The sequence below is a fragment of the Tupaia chinensis genome, unplaced genomic scaffold, assembly GCF_000334495.1.
Source record: "Tupaia chinensis unplaced genomic scaffold, TupChi_1.0 Scaffold146079_1, whole genome shotgun sequence".
In the NCBI taxonomy this organism is placed as follows: Eukaryota; Metazoa; Chordata; class Mammalia; order Scandentia; family Tupaiidae; genus Tupaia; species Tupaia belangeri.
Window position 1 is genome coordinate 72,034 of NW_006205935.1, and position 24,534 is coordinate 96,567.

General features: G+C 36.8%; 1 protein-coding gene, 1 non-coding gene and 2 pseudogenes across 2 annotated transcripts in view; 2 read left to right on the forward strand and 2 right to left on the reverse strand.

Annotated features, from left to right (window-relative positions):
• Positions 1-1,435: 1,435 nt before the first annotated feature.
• On the forward strand, positions 1,436-2,044 carry LOC102484191 (meiotic nuclear division protein 1 homolog pseudogene; annotated as a pseudogene).
• A 3,094-nt stretch (positions 2,045-5,138) lies between these two features.
• On the reverse strand, positions 5,139-5,503 carry LOC102485039 (glycine cleavage system H protein, mitochondrial-like; annotated as a pseudogene).
• A 4,307-nt stretch (positions 5,504-9,810) lies between these two features.
• The window catches only part of MALRD1 (MAM and LDL receptor class A domain containing 1), a 400,826-nt gene continuing 386,102 nt past the window's right edge, over positions 9,811-24,534 (reverse strand). Inside the window, exons 25-27 of the mRNA XM_014584241.1 lie at positions 16,380-16,630; positions 11,441-11,732; positions 9,811-9,884 (exon numbers count right to left, since the gene is read on the reverse strand). Of these exons, the coding sequence (XP_014439727.1) occupies positions 9,811-9,884; positions 11,441-11,732; positions 16,380-16,630 (617 nt within the window). The remainder of the gene's footprint in view (positions 9,885-11,440; positions 11,733-16,379; positions 16,631-24,534) is intronic.
• Positions 24,063-24,165, forward strand: LOC114006190 (U6 spliceosomal RNA). Its single transcript, XR_003547941.1, has one exon. It is a non-coding gene; the product is annotated as a U6 spliceosomal RNA (small nuclear RNA).

Below are 24,534 nucleotides of genomic sequence, written 5' to 3' on the forward strand. Positions count from 1 at the left end.
CTTTAAAAACTGTAGGAAAATTGATTAAAGGGTAAGTTTAATGCAAAAATAAAAAGAAAAGTGAAATCTATGCACAGCTTTTTTTGATATGCACTTCCCATGAATTTTTGAGTGACCTTACACTGTGATTAGATCATTTTATTTTGGTTTTCTATCCATATGTATGTTAATGCATACAACATGCTAATGGGTTAGAAAGATCAATTATCAGTCAAAATAATAGCACTCAGATATCCTAATTCCCAATATTCTTTTCACAAATCAAAGACTCAACTCATGTGGAAAAAATTCTAAACTGAATAAAGGACTTTTCTTGGAACAATGATATAGTTAAAAATTGAAGTATTTTAAACTGCATGTCTCATCACTATTATGCAGTAGGGTACAGCCAATTGGCATTTCAAGGAAAGCTGAAATTTTCCAACATGTTCAGTTCATTGGAACACAAAATACATTGGATTTCACACAATCACAATTTCTTCCAAAAGAAATGTAATGTGTGTTGTTTCACTTACACGCAACTATTCAAAGTAGCTTATCATATGACCTTTTTCTGTTTTCCTGACAGAATATTTTTGGGGGTTCACACAGTAAAAGTATTTTTATTTTAGCTTGATAACCAAGACAATGCCAAATAATGTCAAAATATTATAATACCGATAACATAAATATTTCAGTATGGATCAAGTTTATTAGAAATAAAAGCACATATAGTATTTAAAAAATAAAAAAATGTAATATTGTATTTTTTAGTATTTCTAAGGAAGAACCAAATTATGAATGTTAAAAATCATATTTGGGACATAAAAACATATTTTTGAAAATTATGCCATGATAACACTCTTACCAATCATTTAACAGGAAGTGAGATAATAATTTAAAACATCTATGTTACATAATAAAATTTAAATCCTTTCAGTAGTTTTTCAACAAATAGAGTAAAAGGTGCTACCAGTGCCACATTTAGAGAGCACTGCCCTTATTTAATTCTATCTTTGACTTTGGTCATTATGATTCTTCCACCTCATCCAAAAACAAGTAATTTCTAGTTCCTAACTTGTCTTACTCCCTCAAACGAGAAGTGATTTTTCCTTCCTTTTCCCATGATCATTTTTTTTAAACTTCTGCATCCTTTCCTAATCCTTTCTACCACGCCCTTTGAGTCTGTTTGTAAACAAACTCCTCCATATTGTCAAGGCCTTCACAGAACACTACTTTATTTCTTTTACCCTAATTCAGTTTTTCTCAACCCTGGTCCTATATAGAATTACCTGATGCTCAGGCATTCACCTCAGAAATACTGATTTATTGGATTTGGGAAATGGGAGGCCTTAAGAGTTAGTAATTTTTAATAACTTCTTGATAATTCTAACTGGAAGCCAGGGATAAGAACCTTGGCAGTAGCCCCACTGCCAGAAGGCCTACCGCTCGCATTATGTCAAAGAAAAAGGGACTGAGTGTGAGAAGAAAAGAGAGCCCACATGATGAAAATCTTTTTTGAGACAAAAGATGCATTCCAGTTAAAAGACATGGAGAAGATTGCCCAAAAGAGAAGGGCATTACTACCATGTCAGTAAAAGAAGTCCTTCAGAGTTTAGTTGATGCCAGCATGGTTGACTATGAGAGGGTCAGGACTTTCAATTATTATTGGGCTTTCCCCAGGAAAGCTCTTCATGCCAGAAAACATAAATTGGAGCTTCTGGAATCACTGTTTTCTGAAGGAAACCAAAAACATGAGAACCTACAGAAGAGCTAAAGTTGGCCACCGTGAGACGGAGGAGCGTATCATGCTAGCAAAAGAGCTTTCTTCACTTCTGAACCAAAGGGAACAGCTAAAGGCAGAAGTGGAAAAATATAAAGAATGAGACCCACAGTTGTGAAAGAAATACATCAAGCAAATAAAGTAGCCAAAGAAGCTGTTAACAGATGGACTGATAACATATTTGCTATAATATCTTGGGCCAAAAGAAAATGTGGGCTTGAAGAAAATAAAACTGATAAAAATTTTGGCATTCCAGACGACTTTGACGACTATATAGACTAAAATTTCGATGGTGATAAAGAATCCATGAGCTTGTGAATATGTACTGTGAATATGTACATTTTAAAATATTAGCCAACTAAATGTATTGAAATCTCACTTACCTGTTACTGTGTTTATCATTTTATAAATTTTAATAAAGTTAAAAATGCAGGAAGAAAAAGAACCATGGCAGTATATCCTGACTCTTTTCATGTGATAGCATCTCCTTTAATAATCTCTACTCTCACCAGAACTCTTCCACCTTGGAAGCACATGCCATGTACCTGTAGAACTCCCAGATACTGTTTATTTACTGTCTTCTATCAATCTCCTGGGCACCTCCTGATGCTCTCTAAAAATGCTCACCATCTTCCATCATACCTCAACTCCTGTCATTATGTAAGGATTTCAAGGTTGAGGAGGAAGATGTACACAGTGCATCAATCAACCCTGCTGTCATAAAAGTTTCCATAGGACTACCATCACATATGTAGCCTACTGTTGATCAAGTTGTTAAGTGGTGGATGACTGTACAAAAAAGCCAGACTCCAGAGAAAGTTCTTGTATTTCAAAAACACGAGAGAGTCTGTGGGATATTAGAATTGTGAACAGAAGACAGACATTTTTTTTCAATAGACCCAAGTAACACAACAGAAAATTTTCAGACTTTAAAGGTCCCAACTCATCTCTGGCCACTTAGATCTGATGTCTAACAAGTCCAAATGCTGGTCAAATATGTCCCATTGAAAACCTAAAGCTAAGTAAAGTCCCCTCCCCCATAATGTAAGCAAAATATTTCTGAAAATGAGATGTTCTGTTTTGAATACTATATCCTAGAGGTAATTTCCAATTATTGAAATGGAAATAATTATAATGTATTGCACATCTAGCCATCATCCTCAACTAAGCTCTTAGAATGCAAGCAAAACACAGTAAAACAGTAAAGATGTAATGTTCATCATTGCATTTGCAAGAGCTATATAAATTCTTTCAGACCAGTGATGTTTGTCAGGTTAATGAGTTGGTCTGTTAGGTCTTCATTGTTGTCTTTTCTAGACTAGCATTACATGTGTACATGAACAAACTGGTAAATTTCTAAGCAAGATATTCCATGAGCTTTTCAACTATTTTTTTTAAATCTACTTCTTCAAAGCCATCTCTCTTTGGTCAGAAAGCTTTATTCTTATATCTTTTCTTACATTGTAATCTTTTATTTTCACTAGTTTGCTTTCCTCTCCTCAAATTTATCTAACCCTTTCTCAACTTCCAGGGTGATTTATTGTTCAACTAGACAAAACCATAATGGTGTATAAATGACGCCCAAAGAAATATGCTGGGGAGAAACATATAATGAAGAGTGAGCATACAGTGCATTGTAGCTGTGCTACTTTTCCTAGCTTCAGCAACTTCCTTGATGAACGCCCCCGTTTTGCTAGTTCATAAAGTTTTCCAACTATTTTTGTCTTACAATAGTACTTGAAATGTAACCTAAGACCCTACCTGTAAAATATATTGAATAAAAGTATTCTAGTGAGTTTTGAGTGATACATATATATTTTTTCGATATAGATTTGAGTGAAAAAATTCCCGGAATAAGCCCACAGCCTGGTGATTAAGGTGACTGGATTCCACGTGGCCAACCATGGACATGGAGTCTTTGACCCCAGGGCTTAAAAACACCCTGCATGCTTGTTTGTGCCCCAAATCCTGCAAAACTGGAGAAATGGAGAAGGGACTGTGGCATGACCATTCCCCACAGGAAATGCTTTCTCTTTCTCTCTCTTTCTTTGTTCAAGCACATGTGCCCTCTGGCAAATTAAATATAATAATGATACAGGATAAGAGAAATACCACGTTCTCCTTAATATATGGAAATTGGAAAAAAATAACCTTACAGAAGTAGGGACCAGCAGTTAGTGTAATGGCTATGTCGCTGGACTCCCATGTAGTTGACTGCGGTTTGAGTCTCAGACCCAGTGGCTTAAACTCATGCCGGGCATGTGTGCGTTTGTGCCCAAGATCCTGAGAGGAGAATGGAGGAGAAGGGATTGTGGCATGGCTATTCCCCCTGGGGGGTGATTTCTCGCATTCTGTCTCTCTGTTTCTCTCTGTCTGTCTGATGAGCGCACACGCCCTATAGCAAAAACCTCTCCAAAAAATAAATAAATAAATAAATAAATAACCTTACAGAAGTATAAAGATGAAGAATGACTACCAGAGGCTGGAAAGCATAGGAGAATAGAAGAATAGAGTGATATTGATTATGGAAACAATTTCAGGTAGATAAGAGGACCAATGTCTAATGTTATAAAACATAGCAGGGAAAATGTGGTTGACAATAACTTATGATATGTCTCAGAGTAGGTTAAAAAAAGAGATTTTGAAAATTCCCAACACAATGTAATGACAAATAATTGCAATTATGAATATACTAATAATTACTGTGGTTTAATCATTACATATTATATTTATGTATGGAAAAATCCCATTGTACCTCCCCAAATATGTATAATTATTGTATGTTTTTAAAAAGTCTTAACAAAGAAAGTGAATATTATTTGTTTCTTATTTTGCTGCAAAGTTATCTAAAATAGCTTCTTTATATTGTCTTATTTTGCTTCGACTGTATAAAATAGAACCAGGAAATGCAGTATATTGCAAAACTAAAATGGTACAATTCGTCAGCACTATACGACTAACGAAAACTTTTCTCTATCTCACTTATTTCCACTAGGAAGATCATTAAGTATTCTGACCCAAATCCAAGGTTGGATATAAGTAAGATACAGTGTTACGTAAGGCTTTGAGTAACAATATTATCACTAATTACATCATATTGTAGCTAGTTTTTATCACAGATAATTTCATAAATTCTGAATTCCTGAGCCTAGTCTAAGATTCATAGAATATCATGGAAAAGATACATTTTGTGTTTATTAGAAACATGATGATGAGAAAGTTAAGGGATATATCCTTCCAGTAGTGGTGTTCAGAGTAGTTTCTTTTCCCACTGGTATTGCTTAAAGTTGCTATTTTAAGTCTTTTATCAACCACAATTTAAGACAAGTGTGCTGGATGAAGTTGTTTCACACTCTTTTATTTAAGGGTTCTACTTTCACTCTTCAACAGATGTGAGGTATTCCTCATTCGCTTCTTCACTCATTAGTTCATCTAGTTCTGAAGGGTGACTTGGTGTCAACTTGGTCAGCCCATCTTCATAACAAGATTTGTGAACAAACCCTAAATTTTCTGCAAGAACTTCTTTAATCTTAGTTATTTCTGACAGAGAATAGAGTTCACTAGTAGCTTTCATACTTTCCAAACTAAACTCATCTTGATTGCTCAGTTTTGTCCCAACTTCAGGGAGACTACAGTAAAATCTCCCAGAGCTTCCTGTGCAAAATTGCTGATTCCCATCATCCCAATACCGTTCTCTGTTGTTATCCATTCATGTTTCTCTGTGAATTAATCTAATATCATAGCCGATCACGTGCTCGGCATCTGGAAGGCACCTGCCCTCAGCCACCAGGACCGCTTGTGGGAGTTGGTGTGGGGAAAGGGGCACTGGGGCAGGGAACAGTGGGCGCCAAGGCTGCCTGTAGGCTGCAGGTCACCTGTAGGCCATGGCTCACAGACCTATGTCCAGGGAGTACATAGGGTCATAGCCCTGTTATGGGGGATGTGTGTGAGGTGGTGTCAGAGGGGAGATATGTTTAAAATATTTAAAAACAAGGGGACTAGGGACCAGCAGATGGTATGATGATTATGTCACTGGACTCTCACACAGTCAACTGCAGTTTGAACCTCAGACTCGGCAGCTTAAAACTCATGCCAGGCACATGTGTGTACATGCCCAAAAAACTGAGAGGAGAAAGGAGAAGGGATTGCTGTGTGGCCATGCCCCTGAGGGGTGATTTCTCACTTTCTATCTCTCTGTCTCTGTTTTTCTGGTGAGCACATTAGTCCTATAACAAAATGTCTCTCTTAAAAACATAAATAAAATATGGTGTAATAGTTTTGTCTATGGACTCCCACATACAAGTTCAAGTCCTAGTCCTAGTTCAAGTCCTAGATCCAGCAGCTTGAAACTCATGACAGACATGTGTGCATGCATGCCAAAGATCTGGAGGAGAATGAAGAAGAGATTGCTGTGTGGCCATCCTCGCAGGGGGTGATTTCTCACTTTCTCTCTCTCTCTCTCTCTCTCTCTGTCTCCCCATTAAGTGCACATGCCCTATTGCAAAAAATCTCTCTCTCTTTAAAAAAAAAAAGCCCAAGAGTTATGCTACTCAGGAAATATTAACTTGGAAAAGATTTTGTACTGTTTAACTATATATTAAAAAATGAACTTCCTGGGGTCGGCAGGTAGTATGGTGGTTAAGGCATTGGACACTCCCACATGGCCAATCACAGTTCAAGTCCTGAACCTGGTGACTTGCTTTCTCTCTGTCTCTCTCTCTGGTCAAGTTAAAATAAATGAATGAATAAATAAAAATTAAATAAATAATTCTTTTAAAAAAATGAACTGCTTTTGTTTTCGAACCATTCACATCATATTCAACCAGGTTATCACATTTATGATTCTCAGGACTATTTTACATGGGTTTCTGAGTTCAAATCATGAAGCCACTTTAATCTCTTCTTTGGCTCTTTCATCCTTCAATGACTGTCATATCAATCCTACTTCTGGATCTCTCTTGTGATCATTCCTCTCTACTTCTGATTGTGAATAATAAATGAAATGAGAACAGCTAGCAATTAGAGATGTTGAGGCTTTTGTGAGAGCAATTTCTTTGAAAAACAAGAAGGGCAAAGGAGATCTGATCCCTTGATTTGAGTGATGAACAGAATGTAAAGAAGGAAGAGAGACAAGTAATAATATGCTTTTGAAAAGATTCAACTATAGTCAAATTTCATAATTTCCTTAATAGAGATAAAAGGACAGAAAAAAGGTAAATAACTTGGAACAGATTATACACCAGTCATTGTTTACAACGTACTATTTGTTATTAACTCAAATAATTTGGAAGTAAAATCTGATTGTCCCAATTTTACAGGAGACAAAGAACTAGAGCAGTTAAGCAGAGTGGATGGTACACACTACTGGTGCGCAGTAACGAGATTTGAGCTTGGAGCTTTATTTTTTTAAGGTTTTTGCCCTGGGATATGTGTACCCGCTATAGAGAAACAGAAAGAGACCGTGAGAGGGGAAGAGAGAAATCACCTCCTGGGGGGATGGCCATATCACAATCCTTTCTCTCTATTTTCCTCCTGGGATTTTAGGTGCACATACAACTGGAATAATTTTCAAACTGCTGGTCTGGGACTCGAACTGCAGTCAACTAGGTTGGAGTCCTGTGCCGTAACCACTATGCACCTGCTGCCCCCAAGCTCATGGCTTTAAACATCAGAACACATGCACCTACTACTAAGCATCATGTATACGGCTCTCTAAGTTACTGAGTCAACGGACCAGCAGTTAAGCATAATGGCTATGTCGCTGGACTCCCACATAGTCGACCGCGGTTCACATCCTGGACCTGGTGGCTAAAAACTCACGCTGGGCGCATGTGCGTGCATGCCCAAGATCCAGAGAGGAGAATGGAGGACAAGGGATTGCAGCATGGTCATCCCCCCTGGGGTGTGATTTCTCACTTTCTGTCTCTCGGTCTCTGTCTGTCTGGTGCACACATGTGCCCTATAGTAAAAACCTCTCCAAAAATAAACAAATAAATAAATAAATAAGTTACTGAGTCAAGTACAATCAGCCAAATTTCCCTAATTTAGGACTCCGAGTTGCTGTGCCAGCATTCTCATCAGCAGGTAGCATTCTTTTGAATCACTGCCAAATATTTCAGGGAATTGAGTGACATGAAAGAGGAGCTAATCTATTCAGTCCCCATTGTTTTACAAATATTTATTGAAAACCAAATGTTGATTACCATGTTTTATCTCAAAATAGATTTATTGTGTAAAGCCTATTTGGACATAACTGATAATTAAAGACATTCACATTCACACACACACACACACACACACACACACACACGACTTGATCCCCGCCCTCATTATACCTACAGTTTATTAAATGTCTGTCAATATGTAGAGAATATGATAGTGGTTGAATTTGCATATATATGCATTTAGAAGGCGAATACTGGTTGTCTTTTTTCTTATTAAAATTCATTAAACAATTATTTTTATCTTTCATCATTTAGCAATTAACAAAATTGCCATCAAAATAAGCTCTTAACTATGACTTCTAAGGACTCAATAATAATTTAATATTACTCGTGCTAATAATGCCCTGGGTCTATTTTGATTAATTCGAATCGCTGATTCCAGATTCAGTTCAATTACATCTTCCTAAGTATATATGTTTTGCCTCTTCTCTTTTCTATTTTAAGCCATGCTTCATGGTTAGCCTATGCACATGAATATAGATGAAAAGATTGTGTGAACTAGAATCATTTCCAAAAATTTAATGGATATTGCTGCTGTTTGTGGACCATAGTGACATTGATACCTTGTTCAATCTGTGAATATTCCAAATGTAGTGTTTTTGCAGGAATGAGAAATTAAGACTCATTAAACTTTGAAGACACACATCTACATACATTATTTGTGAGATGTCAAAAATAGAGATTTCAACAAATGATAAGATTAAATGTTTATAATATAATTATACTCAGCAAGAAAAATAATTTTGCTGAAACAAATGAGAGAAATATAAGCTGCAAATATGAGGTGTGCAGGAGACAAAGCCAGCTCAATGTACACCAAATGTCTACACTTTATAGCAGAAACTGAAAGATTAGAAGGTATAAAAATGAGGAGAGTAATTCTGGATACTAGAAACAGTGTGTGTGTAGAGGGGTAGAGAATAGGGGGTGGGAGGGAGGCAATCGAGAGGGAAAGAAAAGCAAAACATTTAATGGACACAAAAGTGAAAAATTATCTGTAATGATAATGTATATGGTATTATCTTTGACTGGACTAATATGTAGTATATTCATGCTCAGAAAGTCTATTTCGTATTCTGTAAAAATGTATTATAATTAAATGCAAAAAAAAGAAAGAAAAAATACTGCAAGTGAAGAAGGTTTTACTCTCAAAAGTTTATGTCATCAAAAGAATACTAATAAGGGAACCAGCAGCTAGCGTAATGGCTATGTCGCTGGACTCCCACGTAGTCGACTGCGGTTCGTGTCCGGACCCGGTGGCTTAAAACTCACGCCGGGCGCGTGTGCGTGCGTGCCCAAGATCCCGAGAGGAGAATGGAGGAGAAGGGATTGCGGCGTGACCATCCCCCCTGGGGGGTGATTTCTCGCTTTCTGTCTCTATGTCTCTCTCTGTCTGTCTGGCGAGCGCACGCGCCCTACAGTGAAAAAAACGCCCCAAAAAAAAAAAAAAAAAAGAATACTAGTAAAAATGCCAAAACTATAGCATAATATAAAATGAGATTATTTTATTGAATAAACACCTACCATACATCAGACTAGGCAAATTACTTTATCGTATAATATATATATATATATTTACCTCTTCTAAATTTTAAGAGTTAGAAAACCTAAGGAATAGGCAGATATTATCTCTGTTTTACAGAAAAGGAAACCGTGTCTCACATAAGCTGTGTAAAACACAGCTAATAACAGGAGAATCTGATATCTAGACTAGTAGTTTTCTTGTATTACCTGAAAGATCTTTTCACTACTTGGATGCTATGAGTTTTTCTTTCTTTCTTTTTTAACTATGACCAAAAAATGACTACTTAAAAGATCAGACCTCTAAAAGGTTTCATGATTTCTACTCAAACGTCCTATGTTTACATCATCGAAAGTATACTGGTAAAGAGCCAAAACTATCACAGAATATAAAATGAGATTATAAAAGTAGATTATTCTGAGTTATTTGAAACACTTTCGCATTAAGCTATATAAGTATATTTATCTCTCAACATAGTCTTGAAATGTTTGCTTGTTTTCTTTAGTACTTTATTATTATTATTATTATTATTATTATTATGTGAGAGTCATTGTCCATGTGCACTCACCAGACAGAGACAGAGAAAGAGAGGGAAAGTGAGAACTCGCCCCCTAGAGGCGTTGGCTGTGTCGCAGTTCTTTCTCCTCCAGTCTCCTAGGATTTTGGGCATGCATGCACATGTGCCCAGTGTGAGTTTCAAGCCCCCAGGTCCAGGACTTGAACCAAGGACAGCCATGTGGAAGTTCAGTGCTTTAATCACACACCTCCTGCTGGCCCTTGAATTATTCTATACAGTGTTAGAAACATGGCAGGCAAAGAGCCTGTTTAACTAATTGTCAAATGAGAAATCTATATCTCTCCTAGTAATCAAAATACTCCTTTTGAAATGAATGAGAAAGTAAAAAGAGAGACGATAATGTTTACCATCCCACCCACCATGTTAAAATCCAGAGCAAACAAATCAGTTTCTTACTAAAGCATTTTGTTTTAATGACAGAGGGTTTAGGTGCTGATGGTACTACATTTCTGTTTTCTAATAAAACTCACAGTTTACATATAACAGCTATCATATTCTCAATTGACAAAAATTCACTCTTGCCATTTTAATAACATATACTGCATTTATTTTCATCTTATTCCTTTCTATTTATTTTAAAAGAATTATTTATTATTATTATGATTATTTAACTTGCATTCACCAGAGAGAGAGAGAGTAAGTGAAAGTTAGTCACAAGATCTGGGACTCAAACTACAGTCTGCTATGTGGGAGTCCAGCGTATTAACTACCAGACCGCCTACTGGTCCTCATCTCATTCCTTTCATAAATTATGTAGATTAATGGTGTTTGTTGTTTCCCCTTTGTACAACATTGTGACCATATGTATTAAATTGACCACAGGCCAAGTCAACAGTGTAATATAATTCTTCAGACAAATTACTAAAAGATATTTTAGGTTAAAAGGACATATAGACATGTTCAATAATCTAAACTCTTACAATAAGTAAACTCAGTCATTGAAATTGACATGGCCATGATTCTACAAAGAATGAGGCCAATGATATAACTAAAATAATGTCTAATTAATATTTAGTAACTCTGCTCTTGACATTCTTATATTTTATTAAAAGTGAACCGATCCTTGATTAGGATTGAATTCTGAATCAAAGTTTGCAAACTTCTTTTACTTAATTGATCTAAGAAGTTTATTAAACAGAGAACTCAGAAATTGGTTTTTCCAAAACTTGGAAAAATTTGGAAGGCATTCTTATGAGCAGAGGATTAAAAGATAACTTCTTCAGCTCCAAAACCATTTGACTTCACTTTATGAAAGCAATAAATTACTAGACACTTATGTCATTTTTTTTTTCAGTTTCCTTCCTTCCTACTTTCCATTCTACAAAAACATTAAGTCAACACAAATTAAAGTGTACCTGTTGGAAGAGGTACTGCCAATTCTTCTTTCGTGGAATGATGGGAGAGCAGACAATTTTTTGTAAGCACAATGTCATCAAGTGCGATATCACCTTGGTGGCCTTGCCCGACCCTTCCTTCGAATTTCATTTGGAAGTCTTCAACCCCAAACAGTGACAGTTCTTTCCTCCGCCAGAAATTGCCTTGTTCCACAGTGAGGTTAAGTAGGACTTTGGTTTGGTTTGAGACTGACACCTGGAGCAAAGTGAGGGCTCCAATACCATTTCCATACAGGTGATAATGAAAAATGATCTGTAGTCAAGAATAGGAATATTACACATAATTAGAACAATGAGTCCCGTTTTATTTTCAATTATATCACATTGCAATATTCTATCATTCTGTGAGCACTTTAACACTGAATGAAGTCAGGTCAGATATTGTGATATAAGGAAGATGGCACATTGAGGATCAAATAGACCTATAATAGAGGGATCAGCAGATGGCGTGGTGGGGAAGGGTGCTAGACTCCCACATGTTCGACTGCAGTTCTAGTCTCAGACCTGGCAGCTTGCTTTCTTACTCTCTGTCTCTCTCTCTCTCTCTCTGGTAAAAATTAAAATAAATAAGTAAATTAAGTTAAATAAAATTAATTCTTTAAGTTTTTAAAAAAATAGACCTGTAATAGGAAAAATGAACTGAGTTTACTTTCTGTGACATTTAAAAGGAGAACTCCTTGATAATCTCTTAAAACCCACTGTAAAATGGATAAAATATCATTAAATAGCAATACGTTTTATAAAAAAAAACTTTTTGTGATTAAGGAAGAGGAAGAAATAAAGATCATTTTCAACCTTATGAAACTTAAATCATTTTCTTCCAGAAAAAAGAATACTCTCTTCCTTTTTCTACCACATTCTAATATATGAAACAAATTTTCACATTTTCTGTAAGATCCTCAGAGCTCCATTATATAAAGCAAAATCACTAGAACAGCAATTATCCCAATATTACTGGGAATGCTAGAAATGAGGCTTAGAAGAGCTGTTTGGGAGTTTTTCCCTGATTAAAAATTAATAAAAGTACTTTCAAGGATTAACACTGCAGTGTTTCAAAAATGGAGTTTACTGGATTTTTAGTGATTGTTACACAGCAGGAGCAAGTCAGGGAAAATTATTGGAGAAAGAATAGTGCAAGTTAGAAACAACAGGCATTCAGAGACTTCACATTTTAGTCTTGCCATTTGTGTGAAGGAGGAAAAGCAGGTACAGTGGGTGACTGTCACACAAGACAATGGCATGACTGAAACACCAGCACTCATGTATATCATAGTTTAGAAAAATTAATACGACTAAAGGGTAAAACACGCTATTAAATAATACAGGTAGAACATTATGTCAAAAATCATCAATTACGAATAGTGAGATACGTGGCACCAACAGATGGGATGATGATTACATCACTGGATTCCCACATAGCCGACCACGGTTTAAGTCTGGGTCTCTGCAGCTTAAAACTCATGCTGGGCACATGAGCATTGTGTGCACAAGATTCCAAGAAGAGAATGGAGGAGAAGGGACTGTGGCATGGCCATCCCCTCAGGGGGTGATTTTTCACTTTCTGTCTCTCTCTGTCTCTTCAGCAAGCAAATATGCCCTATAGAAAAAAAATCTCTCTCTTTAGGATATCTTCTAAAGAGAGAGAGAGCATGCACTATGTAAAGTGATTACCCAGATTTCCTAGCTGATGAAACCTTTACATATTTATTTAATTTTTTTGTTTTTAAGAGTTTTTTTTTTTTGCCTTAGGGCATGTGAGCTCACTGGAGAGAGAGACACAGTGAGACAGAGAGTAAGAAACCATCCTCTAGGAGGGATGGTCATACATAATCCCTTTCCCTCTATTCTCTTCCTGGGATATTGGACACACATGTACATGCACCTGGCACAATTTTCAAGCCCCTGGCTCCAAGATTTGAACCAAGATCAGCCATGTGGGAGTCCAGTAACATAACCACTATCACCTGCTGGCCCTCAAGTATTTAGTCTATGGTCCCCAAATCCTCTTGATTAACCATTCTAACATGAGCTCTATGACTGCAGTGAATCATCCAGGAACTGGATGAAAGCTCAGCGTCATGATTCATCCAAGTGAGAACCCTGCAGGGCCTGGGCCAGGGTCTTGGCAGCATCTACAGATGTACAGGAAGCTGATCCAGTGGCGTCACAGCTTCTGTGCAGATTTCTTGCAGCCATAGACATGATCTGTCCAACTTGGCCTTTGTCCTCTTATTCATATAACGAGTATGAGACATGTTTTATATATTAGTAAATTATCCTCTCTATTGTTCAGGTCATTTTCTGAACAACACCATCAGGTTAACATGCAAGCGAATGTGCCAACATCTCCCTGTCTAGGGAGAACACCCAAGGACAACATACCCTAATCACAGGGCAAGGAGAGTGGAAACGTCGGCTAAGTGTTTCCCAAAGAGGTGTGTTCACTGAACATTTCAGTGACTCAGAATTCTTATGTCTTATTTACCAATCTTTAAAAAGACAAAAAAAAAAAAAAAAGAAAAGAAAAAAGAAAAAAGCAGCAGCCCAATTTGCTGAAAGGTATTCGACAAGGTGAAGGGACAAAGATGATTTTCATGAAAATTTGGGAGGTCACTCTGCTTACTTGATAAAGATTTTTTTATATGAGAAATCAAACCATTCCCAGTGTGACCTTTCCTTACTCCTTTGTATTAAATCTATATCATAAATATTCATAAAATGAACCACTCATCATTAATTTTTTGACATTTCTACTAGGCATATTTCATTATTCGCACACACATATTTTAAAAAGTGGGAACTATAATTTTGGAACCGAAGGAAAAATAGAAGTGGATGAAATCTAGAAGAGGATGAAATCCTTAGTCACATTAAAAGAAAAAACTGCACATTTTCAGAGGAAGTATAAAAGCTTAGAAGTCAAATTGAAATTTTATAAATTTCATGTTTAATTTCTAAGACTAACACTAATGTGTGATTTTCAAAATACTGATATATACAGCTAGAATTACAGATTCAAATTCAGCATCTGTAAAATCTTGTGTATTTGAATTTTATTTTTGAGAAAGCATAAAGTAATTCAGAAATTAGCAAAAAGTAGAAAAATATCACATCTTATTAAAACTTGAGTTTTCCAACTTAATCAAATACCGTTTAATACTCTATAGGATTTGTTACTTCTAGATCGCTGACAGAGCTTTCTCTCCAAAATACTTATCTGCACAGAAAATTCTTACTATCTGAGAGATAATCAACGAAATCAAGATGAGATAGAAGCATTCCTAAGACAAACTAAGGGTTTAGTGCATATCGAGACTATCAGATGTTGAAGGCTGGCCGCTTTGTCTCCCTCTCAGGATTATTCCGCCCCCACCTCTTTGCCCATGTAGAAAAAGATATTTCAGATTAATATAATTTGAAGACAATGTATTAGGTTTAGGTCATATAACTGTCTCCCAGACTGACCTGATCTTCTAACACTGCTCTGGAAATAACTCACTTTCCTTTCAGAGTCCAAATTTTGGGGAACATCCTACTCAGAATAGTAAGATCTTAAGGAGATTGCATTTCTCATTGTAAATATAAATAAATTTCATGTGTTTAGGTATCAGTTTCTTTGTTTTTTTTTTTTTGAGACATTTTTGCTATAGGGCACATGCACTCACCAGAAAGAGAGACAGAGAGACAGAAAGCAAGAGATCACCCCCTAGGGGAGATGGTCACGCTGCAATTCCTTCTCCATTCTTCTCTGAGTTTTGGGCACACATGCAAATGCACCTGGAGTGAGTTTCAAGCTGCCTGGTCCAGGACTTGAATTGTGATCAGTTATATGGGAGTCCAGCGACATAACCATTATGTCATCTGCTGGTCCCCCTACAGCAACATTCTTATGAAGTCATAGGTGAGTGCTTAATTTATATTATTGGGTTGTTAGAAAAGTCATGTCATATTTTTTTCTATGTTCTTCTATGCAAAAGTGTGTCATGACTTTTCTGACAATCCAATGTGTGGTGTGTAAAGCTCATTTTAGTTCCTAGCCTGGCTGACTCAAATCTTTTATGGACTATACCCAATCAAGCAAACAATAAAGAAAAGAAAGTGGAAACCCTGACATAGTTGTAATCATAAAATGAGGCTGTTTGGCCCAAAGAGTTATACAACTCTATTTATACTTTTCACACTCCACAGATGTTTTCTGAAATTTTCACAGGCCGGGCCAGCAGATGGCATGGTAGTTAAGGCGCTGAAGTGTTGACTGCAGTTCAAGTCCCAGACATGGTAGCCTGCTTTCTCTCTCTATCTCTCCCTGGTGAGTACACATGCCCTATAGCAAATTTTAAAATAATAATAATAATGATAAATAAGATTAAATAAATAATTCTTAAAAAAATTCTTTTCATTATCTAAGGCCCAAATCATCTTTTTTTTTTTCCTGCCTAAAGAAATTTTACTTTTGTAGAACCAAGTTCAGTCATTCCTTTTTCATGAAGACTTCTTCATCCATTTTATTGTGGCTCTAACTATCTCTAATATATGATATTTAATGATACACCGGCTGCTATTGTTTATTTATTCTGTTGGTAAACTTTCCATCATTCATTAGATATTAAACTCCTTAAGGGAAATCAACTGGTATTTTACTTGTTATGTATTATCCATGGCTCTGAATAACAACCACAGAGTTTTTCAATCGTTTCCAAAATTCCATGGAATTTATATGTAGGATAAATTTTTCCAACACTTTTAACCACTCTTTTCTTTCATTCTTTCTCTTTTCCCTTCTTCATTTATGGCAAGTGGAATAAATTCAGACTTAGCTGTGGTCTGGTCCCAGCCATTTTAGTTGATCAGTATTTGACTTTATCACAGTAGCTCACAGTATTTTTGGTTCTCCCCATACCTTGCAGTTTTTGCTTCTCTTACTTATCACCGGGCTTGAAATTCTGGCTGCTCTCATGGGCTGCTGTGGGAACAAACTCTTTATAAAGATGTAATGACCCGATGAATTCCCCAGGGTGTGGTCTGCAGCTGGCTCTGTGCCGACTACAGTGGGAATGCCACTAGCTTTCAGACTCCAGTCAAAATCATCATCCTGTTCCTGTTTCCAGGAACAAAGATCAAATTCAAAATCACAGCGTTCACTGGAGGCACCTGGAAGACATTTTCAAATTTATGTTAGAGAGAGAAAGGACTTTAGATAACTTTAAAGCATGTAATTCAAAATTCCAGTGATCTTGCTGTATCACATAACAGGTGAGCGAAACCTTACAATACTTTTCCTACGGAAACATTTAAATAGGATATTTCAGTTTGTTATACGCAACTATTTTCATGCTTATGTCAGTTTCTTCAAAAATCTGGTCCCAGTCTCCCAGCAGTTGACATAATGGCTATGTTGCTGGACTCCCATGTAGTCTACCACGGTTCGAGTCCCAGATCCAGTGGCTTAAACTCACACTGGGCACATGTGCGTGCATGCCCAAGATCCTGAGAGGAGAATGGAGGAGAAGGGATTGTGGTGTGGCCATCCCCCCCAGGGGGTGATTTCTCTCTTTCTGTCTCTCTGTCTCTCTCTGTTTTTCTGGCAAGTGCATGCACCCGATAGCAGAAAAACAGAAAATTAAAAAAAAAAAAAACTCTCCCTAAATAAATAAATAAATAAATAATAAAGACGTTCATCCAAAAGGATGAATTAAAAAGAAATAAAATCTGGTCCTAGTCTCTAATTCGATGAGAACATATTTTAGCATCACACACATTTTCCTGCTCTAAACACTTATTTAGCCCATGTAATGTATTTCTACTCTTTTCTCATCTCATGTCTTGGTAGAGAGAATTAAGAACATATATTATTCTGCAATACAGTTTAGCTTAAGAAATTTTTTGTTTTTGTCCAAAGCAAAAGCTATTATTAATCATTATAATTATGTTTAGAACAGTTTCTTATTTTTAGAGATGAGAAAATCGTGAAACAAAAGTACAGTAAATGGCATGATATTTTGAATTAATTTATCGTAATGAACTGCAGAAATCAGACATGTTAGTTTGCTTTAAATACCAAACTATCTTTTAGGTGTTCTTCTAAATATTTATTACTAACATTGCTTACATTGTCTTTTCTTCTATTTCTAAGATAGTAGGGATTACATACACATCTCTTCATAATATTGCAAAAAAATTATAAAGCTAACAATGGTAGTGAAGATTTTTTTTTTGGAGAGGTTTTTGCTATAGGGCACATGCGCTCGCCAGACAGACAGAGAGAGACAGAGAGACAGAAAGCGAGAAACCACCCCCTCCCCCAGGGGAGAAGGGGGGAAGGCCACACCACAATCCCTTCTCCTCCATTCTCTTCTTGGGATCTTGGGCACACATGCACATGTGCCCAGTGTGAGTTTAAGCCACCGGGTCTGGGACTCGAACCGCGGTTTACTACATGGGAGTCCAGCGACATAGCCATTATGCTAACTGCTGGTCCCGGTAGTGAAGATGTTATAAAATACTGCAGTGATAAGAAATCATACCTTACATACTTAGAACACTTTTGATATGCTTTATTTTTAAGTATATATGCATGATTTTTTTTTTTTTTTTGGAGAGGTTTCTGCTATAGGACATGTGCGCTCACCAGACAGACAGAGAGAGACAGACAGAAAGCAAGAAATCACCCCCCAGGGGGGATGGCCATGCCACAATCCCTTCTCCTCCGTTCTCCTCTCGGGATCTTGGGCACGCATGCACAAGCGCCCAGCGTGAGTTTTTTAGGCGTGAGTTTTTTAAGCCACCGGGTCCGGTACTCGAACTGCGGTTGACTACATGAGAGTCCAGCGCATAGCCACTACGCTAACTGCTGGTCCCATATGCATGATCTTGTATAAAACCTGTGATTTATTTTTGATCATAGAATGATAAAATATGGTGTTTAGATTTCTTTGGTAACAATACTTTATTATTAAGTTCTATTTGTATATTGTAATTAAAATGAAAATCTGTAAAATCATAATTACCTGTGAGACAGTGTCCAAAAACTAAAAATATTTGAAAAGAAATAGTTGTATTATGTCAGTGCCTCTTCAAATAAAGATTTCTCAAGTAAAAGAAGATCATTTGCAAAATTGCTCTAAAATTTTCGGGTAATTTTATCTAAATTAGAGCTAGAATGATCTTGCCATTAAAACACTCAGGGATCTGTTCTCTAGTGCACTGGCCAAAACACGGTAGGTAAACAATCCTGTAGAGTCATGCCAGTCCTAGATGAAGCATCTATTTTATTCCTTAGAAACCTTAAAGAATGTCTAAGTTCTTGGTTCAGGCTCTGTGGCATAATTGGTGGTATGACAGACTACAGAGCTGGAAGCCACCTGCTGAGCCCTACCTGGTCACCTGAAAACACTGGGTGTGTGCACGTGACCCAGGATCCCGGGCTGGAGGATTAGTAAAAAAGGATTATGATGTAACTGTGCTCCATGGACGGTGATAATCATTTATTCATTCTCTCTCTTCCTTCTGCACAATGTACATGCTATATTATAGGGGGGGGATGAATTTCCTAATTCTGATGTGCTTAGCATCAAAACAATAATTTTTCTTTATGGATGCATTCTTTGCTCTTTTTTTTCTATTTCCAAGTGGTGCATGTGCTCACTGGAGAGACCGAAAGAGATAGGGAGAGATAAGGGGCTTTGTGTCCCATGGGGTGAAGTCACACTGCAATCACTTCTCCATTTCTGCATTCTGTTGGGACTTCGGAAAGGTATTCATACATGCCTGGAGTGTTTTTCAAGTCAATGGGCCAAGATTTGAACCATACTCAGCTATGTAGGATCTGGCTCCCTTGACCACTAGGCTGTAGAGCTGGCCATATGGATACATTCTTACAGTTATCACAACTGACATGTTGTTTAAATGGACATAATCAACACTATGTCCTTCACAGTCAATGAGATGAACACACACAGATTTTTACTGTTATTTCTATACTATGTTAATATAGAAATAATGTTAGGGTATATGAGACTACTAAAATAAATAACTTTTTTTTTTTTTTTTTTTTTTTTTAGGTTTTTGCCATTAGTGCACATGCTCTCACTGGAGAGAAACAGAGAAATCATTCTTCTGGGGAGATGACTTTGCCACAATCCATTCTCCTCCATTCTCCTCTCAGGATTTTGGGTATGCATACAAAGACAGCTGGTGTGATTTTCAAGCTGCCAGGTCTGGGACTTGAACTGCAGTTGGCCATGTAGGAGTCCAGAGCCTTAACTACCACATCACCTACTGACCTGAAAGCTAATTTTATATTTCCTAGCAAGAAACTTATGTAATAATTTTTTAAAAAGACTTTAAATTATTTTTAGCTTTCAAAGAACTAAAAAAAATGGCAAATTTTAAGAAAGCATCAAGATGAATATGCTTCTTTATATGGTTTAATTTAACAGGCTAATATGGATTTCTAGTGCTTTCAAGGACAGAGAATTTTTCTGTCATAATTTTGTCATCAAACCAGCAAGATGATATTCTATCCAATCACTAATTCAGTTTTAAAATTATATCAGAGGGGCTAGTAGGTGGCACTCTGGGCTAGTTGGGGCACTAGACTCCCACATGGCCTACCATGGTTTGAGTCCCAGACCTGGTGGCGTGCTTTCTCACTTTCCCTCTCTCTCTCTCTCTCTCTGTCTCTGTCTCTCTCGTGAGTACACATGCCCTAGTGTAAACCTAAAATAATAACAATAATAATAAATGACTTTAAAATTATATTAGAAACAGGATTATGCCTACCAAAGACCATCTGCCCAGACTTCACCCTCCTGCCCCCGAGATCTAGTCAGGAGTCAGACTAGAGCACCCTACATATTTTCTCTGTCTTTCTACATCTCTATTTTTAATTAAAATTTTTTTTTTAAACTTCTCAGCTCACTGCCTCTCTTTTGTCTTCCTAATTCCTACCTTCCCCCCTCCCCCATAGGACAAGCCAATCAGTAGCCATCTATATTTGAGTTCTGAGTGGACCCATTCACTTGGTGTGCTAGCGTGCTGCGCAGTATTAATTTTTTTTTTGAGAGGTTTTGCTAAAGGGCGCGTGCGCTCGCCAGACAGACAGAGAGAGACAGAGAGATAGAAAGCAAGAAATCCCCCCCCAGGGGGGATGGCCATGCCACAATTCCTTCTCCTTCATTCTCGTCTCGGGATCTTGGGCACACACGCACACACGCCCGGAGTGAGTTTAAGCCACCAGGTCCAGGATTCGAACCACGGTTGACTACGTGGGAGTCCAGTGACATAGCCATTACGCTAACTGCTGGTCCCTGCGGTATTAATTTTTTGACAATTTTTTTCTTTTTTATTGTTTTTGTCTTTTTTTCTCTTCTCTGTTTTTGTTGTTGTTGCTGCTGTTTTTTTTTTTTTTTTCCTATCCCTTTTCCTTTTCTTTTTACCTTCCTTTTCTGCTCAAACTCCACATACTGATTTTCTAGACAGGTCTAGGTGCTCTATAGCCAAATATCTGAATACTTTTAGGGTCAAATTAATCCTCAATTTTCATTGAATCGGCTGTGCAAAGGGTTAAAAACAGTACTGTTTACAGACTGCAGGTCACCTCCCCCTACATTCATCTCAATGTTCAGATTTAACTCCAAAAATTAGGAAAAATGTGTGATCCATCAAATGACCAGAAACCACCACAGAGGTACAAGAAATATGAGATACCAAGAAAATCTCTCTCCTCTAAGAGAAAAGAATAACTCCTCTTCCTCCACAGAGAATACAAGGGAACTCATGAAAATGTCAGATAAAGAATTTAAAATATTCATAGTGACAAAGCTAACAGAGATGCAAGAGAATAAAGACAATGAACTCCAGAAGATGCAGGAGAAAAGAGACACTAAGTTGAGGGTGTCCTTTCACAATCTGAAAGAGGAGATACAGGAAATCAAAACTTTCCTGGACCATATCAAAAGGAGATTAGATCATGCAAAAGATTGACTCTCAGATGTAAATATAGAACCTCTGACCTAGAAAAATTCATCAAAAAGACTCAGAAAATAATGAAAAAAAATGAGAATAACAGGGACCAGCAGTTAGAGTAATGGCTATGTTGCTGGACTCCCACGTAGTTGACCACGGTTCGCATCCTGGACCCGGTGGCTTAAAACTCACGCCAGGCACGTGTGCATGTGTGCCCAGGATCCCAAGAAGAGAATGGAGGAGAAGGGATTGTGGCGTGGTTGTCTCCCCTGGGGTGAGGGATTTCTCGCTTTCTGTCTCTCTGTCTCTGTCTGTCCAGTGAGTGCACGTGCCCTATAGCGAAAACCTCTCCAAAAAAAAGAGAATAACATATGAATAATTCTAGATATCATTAAATGCCCAAACATCCAGATCATCGGTATCCCAGAAAGTGAAAAAACTAATAAAGGTATTGATAATCTATTCCATAAAATCTTGGAAGAAAACTTTCCAAACCTAGAGAGGCATTCAAATATCCAGACCTGAGAAATACAAAGGACCCCACATAGAATCAATCTAAGAAGACCTTCCTCCAAGCACAGCAGAGCCATATTGACTAAAACCACAGAGAAAAGATACTAAATTTTGCAAGAGAGAAATGTCAAGTTACTTTCAAAGGACATATCATAAGGCTAATGTTGGACCTCTCATTAGAAATAATGCAAGCAAGGAAAGAATGGGAAAATATATTCAAAGTGTTAAATGAAAAACAATTTCAACCAAGAATACTATACCCAGCAAAATTATCCTTCATATGGGAAGAGAAGACAAGAACATTCTCAGATAAACAAAACCTGAAAGAATTTATCAATACCTGACCACCTCTATGGGAAGTCCTGAAGGGAGTGCTATACCAGGAAAACTAAAGTCAGATGCACAGGGATAAGAGTACAAAAAACAACCAAAAGAATGGCCAGCCTAGTGGTAGGGACAAGTCTAGAGTTGAATGTTAACTTCCAGAGTTTAAATGGAAAGATCAGACCACAGTAACACTGCAAATTCAATAGAAGAGAAATTAATTACATGAGTCTAAACTAGTTAAATCGAATATTTTTCTTTACTTTAGACTAAAACATTACTGATTTTCTTTGATTCTTTGATTGCCATATTTAAAAATTTTGTCTTCTTTTAAAAGGCTGACAGGTTCATCTACCTACTATTTAAACTAAATCCTTTTCCCTGGCTTTAAGTTTTGAGCAAATTTTTCTTAATATTTTTTTTTATTTTGATCTATTAAAACTAAAATTGTTTTTCTTAAAATAAAAAATGCATTAAAAATCCCTATTAATACCTATTTAATGACTACAGTAAGCTATATAGCCCTAGTTAGGTGCTACTTTATAGTATGTTCACTTTACTCACTGAGGTGTATGCCTAAAGTCAGACATATGCTCAGAAACATGTATATATTTCTGTGCTTAGCTGTACTTGCTATCAAAAGTTTTTAAATTAATTAAGATATTTAGTGAATCAATTAAATGTGGAAAAAAAAGGGCAAGGAAAAGAGCTGTGCATACCAGAGACAGTGTGGGATTAGGTAAGCAATAGGCATAGGGTGAGAGGTAGGGAATCAAGGGAACAATTAACAAAAAATGATAAGATATGTGGTTATATCCTGATTAAGCCAATATACAATGTGTTCTGGATGGAAAATCTCATTTTGTGTACTGTATTGATGTACAGTGAATGACTGTAAATAAATAAATAAATATTAGAAACAGATTTTATATTCCTTTCTAGACTAGACTATATTTCTTTTTAAAAATGTTTAAAATAATTATTTATTTATTTCCATTTGTTATTGTTAATTTTTTTTTTCTTTATTTGACGAGAGAGAAAGAGAGAGAAAGGGAAAGTGAGAAAGCAAGATACCAGGTCCGGGACTTGAACCATGGTTGGCCATGTGGGAATCCAGTGCCCTTATCCCCCCCACTACCTGCTGGCCCCTAGACTATAATTCTTACAACCTATTTTAGATCAGGATGTTAAGATTCTTCTAAGTATCCTGTCAGAAAATTGGGAAATATAGCTCAATAAAATAATAATGAACTCCAACTATTGAGCATCTAGTTTAGAAACTCAACTATTGTCTGGGGACCAGTCCAGGAGCACGGTGGTTAAGTGCAGAGGAGGCCAGATCCTATATGGCTAGCATAAGGTTTGAGTCACAACACCACAGCTTGAAAAATACACTCAGTATGCCTGCATGTGCCCAAGATCCTAACAAAACAGAGAATCGGAGGAGGAAAAGGGATCACAATGAAACCAAGCCATTGATGATTTCTTTCTCTCTCTCTCTCTTCTACATGTGCATACATCTTCTGACATAGAAAGAAAAAAAAGAGAGGACCGGAGAGGAGAAAAGAAAAGAAAGAAAGAAAAAAAAAACATAAAATGAAGGAAGTAATTCAGTTATCTTTGTGTTGGAAAATTCAGCAGCCTATGAGGACCAGATTACCATGTAGACCAGTACCTAGAGAGGTCATTTGTACATGTTTTTCTCTATGCTAGAGAAAAACAAATTTTAGCTATTTTTTCTTTTTTTTTTCTTTTAAATCATAGAAACACAGTTAAATGCTTGCTTCAGCAGCACATATACTAAAACTGGAATGATATAGCAAAGATTATCATGGCTCCTGCACAAGGATGACATGCAAATTCATGAAGTGTTCCATATTTTTTCTCACAAGACTGACTGGTTCAAGTCTCAGACCTGGTGGCTTGAACCTCATGCTGAACGTATGTGTGTGCATTACCAAAATCCTGAGAGGAGAATGGAGGAGAAGGAATTCCCTCAAGAGGGTGATTTCTCACTTTCTGTCTCTCTGGTGATTGCACGTACCCTATAGCAAAAATCTCTCAAAAAAAAAAAAAAAAGGAAGAAGAAGAAGAAGAAAGAAACACAGGTAAATAAATCTGTACCATGTAAATCATATATTTCCTTTGATGTTTTGTATAGTTTTGAAGATAGGTTTCCTTGGAAAGTTTTATTTTAACGTATCAGTAGGGAAAACAGAACAAGAGGTCATAAGTTGTTTGAATTTCACATC